Raw genomic sequence first — 15,444 nt, 5'->3', positions numbered from 1 at the left:
AGGAATGCAAATGCACATCCATAAAGCATCAACACAGAACGCACCTCTGTTTCAGCGCTCCTTACATAATGTTTCCCTGGCACAGCATGCAGCGATGCTCTCTGCCAAGCATGAGCGAGGCTGGAATGCGTCGGTAGCTCCAACCCAAACATTACCAGTGCTACTAATGTCTTTATAATAGTGAAGTATCTCTGATGAACGAGATTGGTAACAAGTTGTCATCACTGAGCAAGCTGCTGCTCTAGATAGAGCAGTTCCTTTGTTGGACAAAAGAGACGCAAGTAGAAACCCAGCATTTCTCTGATACAAGGCACTGCTGGTTGTTGATATTGCTGTGTTTTTGGAGGAGCAGTGGAGAAAGAGTCTGAATTTTACAACCAGAGCTCAAAACCTGTCTTCATTTCCATTGGTGATATAATTACAAGCCAAGCTCATGTCTCAAATGTAGAAAGATATTTTGAAATCTCTCCTGTAAAGACAACTGAGATACAAATTGACATGGGGGCAGAGGGATATTGGATATGAAAACAATCCAAAAAAGATAATAAGAAAATAAATTTCTCTTAAGGCCCGTAAAATTGGCCTTCATTCCAGCTGTCTTTGCGGAGTAAAACTTCCAATGCATTTGCAAATTCATGTTATTACCTTAGTGCATTGCATTTTTATTTCCAGTGAATGCTGAGTGTTTGTCAATTGTGAAGTTGTTTCTTAGATATTATTCTTGTTGACTTAAACAAAAAAAAAGATTACTTTTGACTGTAATTGTACGGATGATCGCTCATCCCCAGTACTGTGTTAAGAGCTTACAATGCAGTCCTGTTCTCCTTGCAGTCAGTAATGAGTCTGCCTGAAATGTGGTAGCTGTGTTTCAGTGTGGCTGTGTGAATCTGTGCAGCGGTTTGTAGCATGCCAGCTGTTGACTGTGTGCTCCTTGCCTAGCCATCCTCCATGTTGTGACCTTCTCTGTTTTTGTCCCTTTCTAGAAGCTGAGGAACTGTACCAGAAACGGGTGCTGACCATAACTGGCATTTGCATTGCTCTTCTAGTAGTTGGCATCATGTGTGTGGTGGCCTACTGCAAAACCAAGTAAACTTTTCTCTTCTTTTTTTATATCTGTGGTTGTTGGTCAGGGCCTTCCCAGCTGACTGTAGCTTCTATTCCTCTGAGCATAAGCTTGTATCTGGGTTTCTCCAGAGCTGAGCTGAAGAGACAAACCTGTGGCCAGGGTGCTCTAGTCGAAGCCATATGGGTGCAGGTCTCCGTGTCCATCAGCAGTGCAAAAATAAGACAGGTATCTGAAAGGTTTCTCACCCTTCAAATGTGACCCAAGCGAATTTCACTGACTTGCAGTTCTTTGTCTATCACTCATTCCAGCTGGTTTCCCAAGCTGGAAAGGAACAAACCCCAACTCTGGAATCATGTTGCTCTCCAGCATTAAATTTTACACATCAGCCTAATTTGTTTGTACTTAAGGCAAGATTAACAGTGCTGAAAGTTACTAAACACCAAGGGCCGAAGAACTGAATGCAAAAGTGCTCCCAATGCAAAAGTAGGCACTTAAATGCATTCTCTGTAACGTCTCTGTAAATTACTCGGAGTGACTCTCAAACACGCATGAGGCACTCTGGACCATAAATTACACTGAACATCAGCAGGATTTGTGCTGCCAAAACTTCTGGCTGCTCTTATAAATCTCCCCACCAAAACACAGAAAGCCCTTATCATAAATCTTCCACATTTGTATAAACCTGATTTACTGTTGCAGGGCCTGATTGGCAGTTTCGTTGTTGGTTTTCCTTGTAAGCCCCACCAATAATGGATATGTTAAAAGGGGGAGAGGAGGGGAATCATTTGCCCCCCTCGGTGAGAGTCCAGCCACACACACACACTGCTCCCACCCACAGCCTCATGCCACTGGTCAGTGGGGAACAACTGAAACAGTAATAAAGAATCAGATCAATTACGGCTTTTAGAAATGACAACTGGCAAGCCAGGGCAGCTAAACGATATCTTTCCTGGTCCAAAGTTCATCGAAATCAGCCAAGACATCCCCATGGATTTCAACAAACATTTAGTCAGGGTCCTGAAGTACAGTTTTCTATATAAAGAGCCCCCAGAATCTGTCAGGGGTCTGGACACTTTGTCACGGTTTGTCCTAGACGTCAGCAATCACTGCCAGCCAAAAGTAAAATGTTTTCAAACACAGCTGGTGAGAGTGAAAGTGAGCTGCCAGTTCATGGCCCTCCAAATGCAGCAGTGATGCCAGACTGCTATCTGTGAGATGTTCCTCACATGCTCTTTCCTCCTAATAGGGGAAAACTCAGAAAACGGGAAATCCTGGAATAGTGTTAGGAGAACACACAAAATAAAATGTAATGGCTTGGATTTTGTTGGTCTCCTTGCAAGAGATATTGCTGGTCAAATGCTAAGGCAATATCTTCTGACACTGAGTCTTAGTTCAGAGGTGCTTTATCTGCAAGTCATTTTCATTAAGGGAACGGCTTCTCAGAATAAGTGAAGTACGCATTAGCTTTCCCATTATTATTTCTTCTCAGTTTCCTGAAGTAATTTCTTTTTTTAGTTAGTGTCCTTTTACTAGAGAACAAATGGCAGACATGGAAGCATGCAAAATGCAAATACGTTGATCACTGAAGGTGGGAAGTAACGTGGTTTCCTAAGGAAAGTTCCTGGGCAATATGTGCCAGGATCTCAGACCTATAGATGATGAACTCAAACTCCGTCTAGAGCTCACTTTCTCTACCATGTCGTCAAATCCCAAGATCCCAAGATCTCATGAAAGAGGTGCTGTGAAATCAGGTTAAACCCTTGTCTGTGTTGCTTCTCAGCCCAGGCAAATCTTTGAGTAGCTGCTCAGATATCTCCTGGCACTGCACTCTCCATCTGCCTTAACCACCTGCGTGTCCTAAGATGATGCCTGGTTATCCTCCAAACACAAAGCCCACATGGATCAGGGACTGTGTCCTGCAGAGACAGGAGCATTTCTAAGGCAGCCGTGTCTGCTTATACCATTCATGTGGAGTGACATAAATTAAACGTCTTCCACTATCCAGGCACATACACACAGAGAAAATATGTAAAATGCAGCATGTCAAGTCATGTTTTCTTTGTCTTTAAGCTTCCCTGGCTATCAAGCTTCAACATATTTATTGTTTTCCCTCCCCCCTCCTTTTTGGAAAGCTTGAAATAGTCCCCTTGAGTTCAAAATCGGATTGAAAATGGTTATGTCTTACACTGTCCTGCCCTGCCAAAACTATCTGCACTTCTGCATATGGCTTAGGGAATTATGTGAATTTTAGCTCTTGCCACAGCCAAGGTCATATGCACTCTGCAGTGCATTGGAGCCTGCATCCTCCCTTCATTTCCCTGGATTCTGTGGCAGGATGATGGAAGTTCTCCAGTATAATCAGACAAAACTGGGGAATATTGATAAATTAAGTCTGAAATTGAATAGCTCTTTCCCCGATTATTTATTTTGGTGTTCTGTTTAGTGCGTTCTGCATGGCCTTCACAGCGCCAGGTTTTACTATGCTGCAAGTTTTGTTACTGACAGCTTGTAATGATCTCCTGAAAAGTTCTCCTGAGGAGAGCTGGAAGGATTAACAACTGGGGAAGGAACAGCTGAGGACGGGGCACAGTAGAAGCATCCAAGTCAGCCAGAGACCACACCATTAGTATATGTGGTTGATGGATGGTTCTAGTGAATGCATTGGCAGCCCTGGCATCCACCTGGTAATCATTAGGTTCCAGAGTTAATCTGATGTTGCTGTAACGAAACCTTACAGAGCTGCCAGGATGGCTGTAGGCTCAGGCATACCTCACACACTCACTCAGTTTGGATTTCTGGGGCTTCCTCTGCACTCTTCACTTCTTTAATGCATTTACTTATTTGGAATACACTGTTGAGCTAGGGGACGAATCCCACAAAAAAGCATGTAGCTGCCACGTCACAAAGATTGTGGCACATGCCATGTTTTCCAATGGCTGCAAGCAAGCCCCGAGGTGAGGCCACCTCGGCTCCCTGTGGTGACTGGAGAAGTGTAACCCAGTGGGCTGTCAGAAACCTGGCTGTAGCCGTGGTAAGGGCGTCAAGGTGGCTGGGTTAAAATACACCTCCCTCCCTTCCGAGTGCAGAAAAGACCTCCTCCTGAGACGGAGCGTGGCTTAGAAATGGCTTCCCTCTTCTTCGCACTTTTTCCCATCTCTCTGTGGCCTGCTGAATCCTGGAAGAGTTCCCATACATCCTTCCCCCTCTGCAGGTCCCCACAGCTCCAGCTGCAATTAGACCTGTGGTCTTCAGAATTACTCTGAGATCTTGCAGCAGTGGGGAAAGTGCTGGCAAAAAAAGTGATGTTATATTATTATCATCATCATCAACATGCTGAAAGGTGCAGCTGCTTTCTCTTTGTCTATTAAAATCGTTTCCGTGTTTTGTGCACAGGAAGCAGAGGAAAAAGTTGCACGACCGCCTTCGGCAGAGCCTGCGCTCGGAAAGGAACAATGTGATGAACATGGCCAACGGGCCGCACCACCCCAACCCACCACCGGATAACGTCCAGCTGGTGAACGTAGGTTTTACTGCCCACGTTTCAGCCTAGGCTGCCAGTGCCACAGCAATGCTCACCCCGCAGCTTTTAAACTTCTACTTGCCGCAGGCTGGTGACTGAATTCTCCACCCAGAAACAACTAGGGACTTTGCAAAAAATATGCAGTAAAATGAGATATGTTTCTGCAGATGGCCAGTTTGCTGGGGCATGCCACAGTGCTGCAGCTGTGCCTGTGGATCTAGGACACCAAAAGCAAGAAAAAGACCTCAGAAAAAAACACTAACGGCTCTACAGCAAGGCTAAGTGCTGTAGGGATCAATTTCTTCAAACACACATGTCTTGCTCTTCCTACTGCCCCTGGCCTGACGGTTGGTGAGTAGGGACAGCCCCCTCGGATCAGGAATGTGACATTATGAACTCGGGGGTAAAAGTCTGAATGAAGATCTCACGTGGACAGTAGCAATGGCTGGGGAGACGGGGCTGGGGCAGATACTCCACCAGCAACCCCAGCCATTTGTCAAAGCGGAGCAGAGAGTTACTCTTCAACTAACCCCTTGGCCAAGCCCCTTGGTCTTAGAGGCCAGGACTCATGCTGCCTGTAGCCGCTTCCTCCCCTCCTCCCTTTCCCAGGGAAGCCTGGTATGCGGAGGGAACGTTGGCTTCCTGCCGCCTCCAGTCACCCCTGCTCTCCTGCTCCACCATCACTGTACATATTCATTACAGCTCGTTGCAGGGCTGAGCCCTGGCTCTACTAAGTCAATGGCAGCACTCCCACTGACCTTCGTTAAGGCCAAGACACCTTTTCAGAAGAGCTCAGCTTCCAATATTTCCCCTCAAAAGACCTAAATCCATGGTCATATTATTAAGAGAGGGGAAACCAGGAGTTCCCACTGAGGAGAATGGAGAGTCCTATCAGGAACAGCACTGGGGGGGCTCCAGATGAAAGCTGTGCAGGAGGTTGGGCACTGCACACCCCCAGCCCCATCTCAGGAGTCTTTGGCCCATTCTGCAGATCATCCCCTGATTAATAGGTCTGCCCTGGTGTTGCATCCATGGGCACTGAAAATAGCCATTTCCCGCCCAGGTTTTTATCCTGCAGTGAACAATTGCTACTGCTAACTACTGCTGTCTTCTCCATCTGAGAATAGTATTTTTGATGTATCTGGTAGTAAAAGGGGGGTTGCCTTTCCAAGTCTCTATCCATGAGGACTTCTCATTCTCTTGTTAAATATGTATAGAATCATAGAATATCTTGTTGGAAGGAACCCATAAGGATCATCGAGTACAACTCCCTGCTCCTTGCAGGACTACTTAAAACTATACCATATGACTAAGAGCGTCCTCCAGATGCTCCTTGAACTCTGAAAGGCTTGGTGCCGCGGGGAGTCTGTTCCACCGACCGACCACCCTCTCTTTTCCTCATGTGTGTTGGTTATAACCTGATTGCGATGCAGACCTTTGCTAATTTCCTCGTTTGTTTCCTCCTGCTTTGAGTTTAGATGGGGTATGTATGCAGAGGTGTACGTGAATGTGCTCAAGTGTGTCAGCGTGGTTTCTCCCTGTATTTAAGTGACAAAGTTTGTGCTTTGGCACGTGTAAAAAACTGCGACCTGGGGGGGAGAGGGAAGGGATTGGAAATTATGTCTGCAAGTGTGCTGTGAATTACAGTTTGTAAACCTGAGGTTTGTCTGGTTTTTTTCAGCAGTACGTTTCAAAAAACGTAATCTCCAGCGAGCATGTCATCGAGCGAGAAACAGAGACCTCATTTTCTACGAGCCACTACACCTCAACTACACATCACTCCGTGACAGTCACCCAGACACCCAGCCACAGGTATTGGAAGGGGAAGGCAAACAGCACCTGTAATAGATGATCTGTTGCTATTGCAAAACCAAAAAGATGTGTAAAACAACAAACACAGAAAAATCTATGCTCCCTTCATAGTGTTTTCATTTTAAGACTAACAATATTTGATGTCATGTCACCTAACTAATTATCTTTCCAGGAATTTACAAAGAGCTTTATTGACTGAATTGCGTTCCAATACTGTTACAGTGAATTTTAGTATATGCAAATTGCTAAATCAGTGACAGTCCTGGTGACTGGAAAGCCCTCCTTCCCTCTCCTTTTATCCACACATGCAAAATCATCTTGATGCATGTGGATTCATACAATTCACAAAACTCTGCAGCCCAGTTACCAATCCAAAGGTTATGCTGCACATCCCGAGCGGCAACAGAACCATTCCTTTCCCCTGGCTAATCTTCTGCTCATCTGCATTTGCCACCCAACAACGCTCTCACACTCCCCTCCCTTCTTCTGCTTTCCTGGTTCCTGCTCTCCAGCTGGAGTAATGGCCACACCGAAAGCATCCTCTCCGAAAGCCACTCGGTGCTCGTCAGCTCCTCCATGGAGAACAGCAGGCACACCAGCCCAGCGGGGCCCCGGGGCCGCCTCAATGGCATCGGCGGGCCACGGGAAGGCAAGAGCTTCCTCCGGCATGCAAGAGAGACCCCTGACTCCTACCGAGACTCTCCTCACAGTGAAAGGTAGGACGCACCACCTCACTGCTTTGAGCTGGCAAGGCCTGGTGTTCCCAGATGGTTTCAAAGCTTGGGAGCACAGGAGGAAACCCAACAGTGCAGATGTTCATGTAGGGCATACATGTCCTCATTCGTAAAGGTGGAGAGCTTGGTAGTAGTTTAAAGTCTACCCGAAAGCATTTCTTCCCTTCTTGCCTCTGCTGGATTTATTCCTAATAGCCAACAGTTCGCATTTGGATAAGCCCCACTGAAGTCATTTGTCAGAAATTTCCATTGTAAAGTAAAAATGGGTCTTTGCCTAATCATCAGTTTCTTAGAAGAAGCTAATGAGAAAACTGGGGGATTTTGTGAGACACAAAAGCTGGGGAGAAAGCAATGTATTGATCCGTAGGAGGAGGGCACTAAGGACTCCTAACCAGTATAGGAATTCTGCCTACTTTCTGGGGGATTCCAGCTCCTAAACCCGTTACCTCCTTCAAAAATTCCCCCTGACACTTTATTAAATGAAAGCAAGGAACACAAAGTGCAAGCCGGAAGAACCCAGGTCGTTATTAAATCATTAGAAATAAAGCTGGCCAGGAGTTTTCCAACAAAGTATTTTTTTCTCTGAAAAGGCTCGTTCATCAGTACCTGAGGTCTGTCTTGAAGTGCATCAGTTGCAAGAAAACTTTGACTGAAAAAGTCTTCTCAGCTTTAAGCTAGGATTTTATCTCAAGAGCGTGGGATGGCCCCAGAATAGGAAAGGAAAGACTGAGAAGAAACAAGACATTTAGAAGAGAGCTTTGCTCCCAACAATCAGAGGCGGAAGAAAAAGAAAACAAAGGGTTACTGGACCAATTCTCTGAGCATTGTGAAATCACAAGGGATTTGATCTCGTGGGATGTCTGTGATGTCAAAAATGCAGCCAAGCAATCCCCAAGGAGTCCGATTTGTGTAGGAGACAAATTGTGGTTTCCAGAAAAATGAACGTGCAAGTACAGCAAAGCCATTTCTGTAGTACTCCCTCTGCTACACAAAGAACAACTGCTTAGCAGCGGGATAAGGCACCACGGCTGAGGGGTCTCTGAATAAGGCCTGTAGGACCACTAAGAATAGTGAACTGGCTCTCTTCTTATAATAAAGTTATCTGTTATTTACCATGGAATTTAATTTCAGGATATGTGACATGATATAAACAGCCATGGCCCCAATCCAGCAGAACACTTCAGCAAGATTAACTTTTAATCATGCAAGTAGCCCCATTGAAATCAGCAGGATTACTCATGTGGGTAGAGCTCAGCGTGTCTAAGTGCTTTGCTGGATCAGGACCTATAGCAGTAAATACTGCATTGTCTCCTGCCTGGGAACCGTACAAGATGCACGGCCACACGACGCCGACAGCGAGTATTACAGCTTAGTATATTTGGGCATCTGCATGTGAGAAGCGAAGATCATTCATGCTGTCTTCCCACATTGCCTGGGACACCCAGAGCATCGTTCTGACATGAGCTGTTTAGATTTTAGGGGGTGAAAAAGGAGCATGTACCTTTCTGTTTTGATGAGAAGAAAGAAGGCATTTCATCAGTTATTGTGTTTCTTGAGGATTATGCTACAAGGTGAAAAGCAGCAACATTTCTGTGATAATTCACCAGGCATTGATGGCCTAGCCTGTGCCTGAAACGACCGTGAATTTGGAACGCAGAAGATAGTTCCCTGGGCATTAAATTAGGCCTCATCTATTTTTAGCGAGCAGGAAATACGTGGTAGATTATTTCTGAGATGGATTGCATGTGTGTGTGTGTATATAAGGGGGAAAATGAGAGTTATTTGCAACTAAAAATGACTCTGAAACATAAAGGAATGTACGAGCTGACAAATTACTTCCTGGAGCCATCAAATGTTGCTGTGCTGTGAATTGGTAGATAAGGCTATGCTCCCTCCACCCTCCAGTCCCCCAGCTCCTTCATGATTTTGAAATGAAATAGAATAGATATTACTAGGGGTTCTTCTGTATTACCCCATCTCTTTGTTGGATCCCATGCCCTGACACACATTTACATGAGCAGAGGACCCAAGCACTTATATTTTAGAAAGTCCTTAGCCATCTTACAGGAGAAAAGATCAAAAAATACCATCTCGGCAAAAAAGGCTGGACTATATGATGAAGTTGGCAGCATGTAACTAGTTAATGCTTGTTGGCTGGCTGTGGGTACACCCTGACCCCCTTTCACTGAGCCAGCATGGTTTACCTCTTGCTGACTGTGAAGCTGGATAAATCTATTGCCTTTTAACCTTCCTTTCAGGATGGGCTAGAGCTGCATGTGTTTGGCTCCTGTGCCTCAGCTGATGGACAGCAGTTTGTTAGCACTGGTGATGATTATGGTGTCAGGGAATACACCAGAAATGTGTGAATGCACAACACCCCAGTATGAGTAACTTGACACTGATGGAAGCGTGCACAGTACGCCGAACACATTTAACTAACTTAGTGCGTTAACTGAACAAGTTCAGCTAAAATCCAGTCAAGAAGGTGTACGTCCAACGCTGTATTAACTGGGGAAGCAGAAAGGCTTCAGTTTTTCAGACAATGCCTATTTAAAAATGTGAAAGGGATGAAAAGCTCACTCATGGAAGGAAAAATAAATGCACAGACCTATTAATTGCCCTCTGCTCTCACTAGCGACCAGCTTGATTAATTCCCATGCATAACTCCAGTTTTGTTTTTCTTTCTCCTGTTCCTCAGTTGATGTAAATCAATGTGCCTCTACTGAAACCAATTTACTCTACTACACATCAGTTGAGGATCTGTCCCGGTTTCTCTTTTATCCAATAACTTTGTTTTAATCAAGTGTAATATGTGCAACTGAGTCATAGATTGGATAAGAAAGTTGGATTCAGATTTATATTGGTATTTTCAGACTCAGATAAATAAAACACTAATGAAAAACTAAATAACTTCATCAATCATAGCCATATAGCTTGTCTCAATAGGCCTGTGTAAGAGATGGACCTTAGAAAGATTTTATGTTTGGACACAGATGAAATTCAAGCAGGTGAACTTAGGATAAGAACAAAAGCAAAGCCAAACTATGCAAAATGTCATGCTGGGTGCTGTGCCTTTGATCAAGATCTTCACCTGGCATGAATCCACATGACCTCATAGCAGCTCACGGAGCTCCGCTGATTCAAACCAGCTGAGAGTCTCACATTTTTTGGGACAAGCTCCGTACTGGCATCTGAGCTTCGTTTTCAGAAATCACCTTTGACCACTACCCTTCCCACAGAAACTTATGAAGGAATAGGGGCAAATTTTGCAGAGGAATCATGAAGACTAGGCCAGACAGTCATCTCTGTCAGCATTTGTGCCTACATGAGGACAAATAATGCTCCATGTTTCTTTGCAGATAGACCTACCAGCGAGGGTAACTAGCACCCAAGGAGTGGAGCAGCACAAAGCTGCTGGGATGGTGCTGCAAATCCTCCTCTGACTTCCCCCAGTGATTAAAAGTAGCAGAATCTGGCTCTAGATTTTGTCCAAACTTTGCTTTCCTCCTTAGCCTGAGACAATCTGGTTGCCAGAAGAGGGTGAAGCCCCAAGAGGACTGTCCCTTGGTTCCCTTCTTTTCTCTCCTCCTGTCTGTTTGCGTGCACCCCAGGTTCTGGTCAAATCCTGCCAGAAGTGCAGCAGTCATTTTCCTTTTGAGAAAATACTTGCAAATGCATTTTGGTTTTGGCAGCCCCCCAGTCTCTAAATCCCATTCCTGGATTCATTCCAAGAAGTTATTCTGGCAAATAATTTACAGCATCTCCATGGCTCTTCTGAGGCAAACAGACCTGAGGGCTTTGCTCTGCTCCTCCTGCTCTCAAACGTTTTTGCCCAGAGTCCCAGAAGTCAGTGGTTTTATAGCATTAATAGCAACAGGAAAGTTTCCCTGGTAGCCCTGTGTGAGGATGCTGGGGATCTTAAGGGACCCCTGCCTTTTCCCTCCCAGCCCACGTGAGCAGCTGTGTTCACGTGTCACCACCGCTCCTGTGCTCGCAACCTTTCCCCATCTCTTTTCTTCAGGTATGTCTCAGCTATGACCACACCAGCTCGCATGTCACCCGTCGATTTCCACACTCCAACTTCTCCCAAGTCCCCCCCCTCCAAAATGTCACCACCGGCTTCCAGCTTGACCGTCTCCGTCCCTTCAGTGGCGGTGAGTCCTTTCATAGAAGAGGAGCGACCGCTGCTCCTGGTGACCCCACCGCGGCTACGTGAGAAGTACGACCACCACCTTCAGCAGTTCAACTCCTTCCACCACAATCCTGCCCACGAGAGCAACAGCCTGCCACCAAGTCCTCTGCGGATAGTGGAGGACGAGGAGTATGAGACCACGCAGGAGTACGAACCAGCACAGGAGCCTCCAAAGAAACTCACCAACAGCCGGAGGGTCAAAAGAACAAAGCCCAATGGCCACATTTCCAGCAGGGTGGAAGTGGACTCCGACACAAGCTCTGAGAGCAGCAGCTCTGAGACCGAAACCGAAGATGAAAGAATAGGCGAGGATACACCGTTCCTGAGCATACCGAACCCCATGGCGACCAGTCTGGAGCCGGCCGCTGCCTACCGGCTGGCTGAGAGCAGGACTAACCCGGCAAATCGCTTCTCCACACCAGAAGAGTTGCAAGCAAGGTTGTCCAGTGTGATAGCTAACCAAGACCCTATTGCTGTATAAAACATAAAACACATAGATTCACATGTAAAACTTTATTTTATATAATGAAGTATTCCACCTTTAAATTAAACAATTTATTTTATTTTAGCAATTCCGCTGATAGAAAACAGGAGAGGAAAAAAAACTTTTATAAATTAAATATACGTATGTACAAATGTGTTATGTGCCATATGTAGCAATTTTTTACAGTATTTCAAAAATGGGGAAAGATATCAATGGTGCCTTTATGTTATGTTACGTTGAGAGCAAGTTTTGTACAGTTACAATGATTGCTGTCCCATAGTATTTTGCAAAACCTTCTAGCCCTCAGTTGTCCTGGCTTTTTTGTGCACTGCATTATAATGACTGGATGTATGATTTGCAAGAATTGCAGAAGTCCCTCTGGTTGCTTGTTGTAGAATCCCCAGATCAAAAAGTCCTGTAATGGCACTCCCACCCTACCCACCCCACCAGAAAAACACATGCACACACACACACACACAGAGAAAAAAAAAAAGAGAAAAAAAAAAAAGGCTGAAAAAACAACAAAAAAAATTTTCTTCTATAAGAAGTTTTATTTGCTTTCCGTATATGAAATGAGTTTTGTCTGCTCTTTGCCAGCCAAAAGGTTTGCTTCTTTGAGCACTGGGATAATAGTAGATCCAACAGCATGCTACTATTAATTACAGCAGGATAACAAAAAAAAAAAAGAAAAACAAACAAAAAAAACCAAACAAAAAAAAAGCCAACCTGCATTAAATAATGTTACTTATAGAAAGAAAGTAATACTGTGATTTTAAACCAAATATATTATTAATCAGAGGTCAGCTTGTAATCACTAGGAGCTGCCATTTCATTATTTTCCAGATATTAATTGTTCTAGTTATCCCTTAGAAAATGGGTTTAGGTTAGCTGAGGCTTTGAACCCCATACTCTATTAAAAAAAAAATTAAAAAAAGGAAAAAAAGAAAAAAAGGAAAAAAAAAAGATTTATATTAGTTTAAGTTAATGGGGCGAATATAATAGCAGATATCTGTAATCAAGCAAGGAAGAGATCTAGCTGGAAAACAAATGCCACTAATAAAAGTGCAATCAGTTTTCACCTCTATTTTTTAATGTTGATTTCTAATAGATAATTTATCCTTTTGTTTCCCCTCAATTTTCTCCCCTTTCTTCTTCTCTTCAGAAAGAACCCTGACAAGCTTCTAGCAATACTTTGTTAGAGTTGCTGTTGGAGTAGGGGTTACTCTTGGACAAAGAAATGACTTTCAGGGAAGAACTGATTTGCTGAATGGTTAAAAAGTGTAGGCAAGTAGGAAGGACATAGCGGAAGTATGCAGTTCGTTTCTGCTCGCCTTTATTGACTCCATTATTTGGGGTGAGAGAGGCAAGGCTGATGCAAAGCCCACTTATGAAGGCAAGCACACCATGTGGGTTACCGCCATAGCGTGCGTGGCTACTTGATATCAGTGTTTATATAGCCAGTGACGGCCTTGAAGTCTTTGACAGTAATGAACAAGGATGCTGTCAGTGCTGGAGTGGTTGCATCCGTTCAGACAGAAGCAAATGGCCTCTTTTGCATTGAATTCCTATCAGTTTAGTCAGGGTCACTCTGCCTCTTCTCTTCTTTTGATTTTTGTTGTGTGTTCAGTTGGCACAGCGTAGACTCAGGATTGATGTGGAAAACAAATGTTTTTCCTAGACTCCGGGGATTCTGAAAATGAGAACATATGTTCTACAGGTATTACTGGACTCTAAATAAGAGCCATGTCAAGAGAAAAAGAATTTCAGCCAAACTACACTCATCCTTTGGGGCACATCCTGGTCCCAGTTAAATGAAGAGAAATAAGTCAAGGAAATTTTGTGAGATGTAAACCTGAGGAACTAAAGTCCCTACCCAGTAAATTGTTCAAGCATATGCTTATGCTAATCCCAGCAAAAGTTATCTTCAGCATGTGCTAGACTCCCATTGACGCATCCAGCGCATGCATAAAGTTAAGCATGCGCTTAAGAGTTTTTCTGAACAAGATGTTCTATTGATTTGAGACCTGAAAGCGAAGTCTAGTAAATGAAGAAATTTATCAGGATGATGAAAATCAGTGAGTCGCTCACTGTACAAATCAACCGCATCACGTTAGTAAGAACATGGGTAAGTCTAGCTGACCATCAGATTCAGCAGAAAAAGAACAAAAAACCTTAGTATAGGAAGAAGATGGTGACAAAGTTGTACACTAGGATGTCGGTGGTAGAAGCAAAAGGCTAGGAAACTAGCACAGCTTTGGACTACGTGGTGGCTGAAATAGCACTGCTTATTTGAGATGTCTATGGGAGATGGCAAAGTTTGTCAAATACATACTGTCTGGACTTAAGTCCCCTTTGCCATTTTTTCCTAGCTGGCATGTACTTGAACACACTTTGCCTTTGCAAACCAAAACAAAAGCTCTCTACAAATTCTAGATACCATACACTCATTTTCATCCCTTTAGTCATGCCTATTTATCTGCAATCCCATGCAGCAGAACATCCACCTCCCCAGTAACTCTGCAACTCAGTAGTACAGAGGGCCAGGTGGGCTTTCCTGATGCAGACCACCAGTTTCCAAAGGATTTGCACTGTTGAGTTTCCAGAGGCACTTGAAAATCTGTCCTTTCGGTAAGGTCTCTGATACTGCAATGATCTTACAGGACAGACAAGACAGAAAAAGGATGGCAGAGGAACAAGAGATTTGCCCCAAAATCACCCATCTTAGTGGCAGAATAGAGATTATAATAAAGGTCTTCTGTAATTTCCTCCTGGATAGATGACCAACAAGGCCAGCTCTCATTGAAGTGTCTGTGGTAGCCCAGACGGATTAATCAGATGGAGAGGGAACTTGCCTTGAAGTGGAGTAAATTATTTGACTACTAACACTGTTATTATAAACGGCCAGTATAAAACAAAGGAGCAATTGCATGCTTGGGAGCTGTACATGTGAGATTTATTCAGTGTGAGTCTAGGGGAAAATGTCACACCTCTTCTGTTGCAGTGCCTCAAAGTCAAAGTGGTGTGCAGTCCCTGCTCCTCCTCCCTCCGGAACATATAGTAGTGTGTTATAGCGTAAGCATGAAATTAGGCTGGGGACTTCACATGGACCTAAGAACAAGAAAATACAATTGGGGATATGGCTGCCTAAGCCCTTAGGTCTTTGGGAAGAACCCAGCCTTACAGCACAATTCATGCAACAGCAAGTTACAAGAGTTGCCCTGGCTTGGCACTCTCAGAAGTGGGAGCAGGACACAGCCCCTCACCTCTGGACTTGCTTTTAGCACACTGTGAGGGTGCTCCTTGTCAGTCAAGTCCACATACTGAAGTTAGCAAGTCTACATGGCCACAGGTTCTGCTAGCAGGCTGCATCCAACTCCTGCTGGCCAAGGAGCTGGAGACTGCAGCAGCACGGAGCAGAGCCAGCAAGTGCCTACGGGAAAGGCCAGCTTCCCTGTTGGGGATATTCGCTTCATTACCCGGACCTCTGAGCTAGGCAGTCCCAACACCCTTGGGCCATCACTGTGTAACCCTTGCCAAATTTTGGCTGAAGGTCATGGCGAGGAGAAACATACTTTGAAGAGGGAGGAAATATTCCAGTGGTGGCAGAGTTGTTCAGATTGTCCTGGTTTCCTCCCA

At 44.6% G+C, this 15,444-nt stretch overlaps 1 protein-coding gene across 1 annotated transcript; it reads left to right on the top strand.

Annotated features, from left to right (window-relative positions):
* Window positions 1-939: 939 nt before the first annotated feature.
* Window positions 940-12,263, top strand: NRG1 (neuregulin 1; the record flags this gene model as incomplete). The annotated part of the gene is made up of 5 exons (XM_009587506.1): window positions 940-1,086; window positions 4,460-4,586; window positions 6,268-6,398; window positions 6,911-7,114; window positions 11,154-12,263. Coding segments are annotated over 5 exons (1,261 nt in total), but the record flags the coding sequence as incomplete, so codon positions are not given.
* Between the last annotated feature and the right edge of the window lie 3,181 nt (window positions 12,264-15,444).

Source organism: Fulmarus glacialis, unplaced genomic scaffold (assembly GCF_000690835.1).
Source record: "Fulmarus glacialis isolate BGI_N327 unplaced genomic scaffold, ASM69083v1 scaffold17361, whole genome shotgun sequence".
In the NCBI taxonomy this organism is placed as follows: domain Eukaryota; kingdom Metazoa; phylum Chordata; class Aves; order Procellariiformes; family Procellariidae; genus Fulmarus; species Fulmarus glacialis.
Note: the sequence above shows the minus strand (reverse complement) of the source record. Positions and strands in the feature narration are given on the sequence as shown.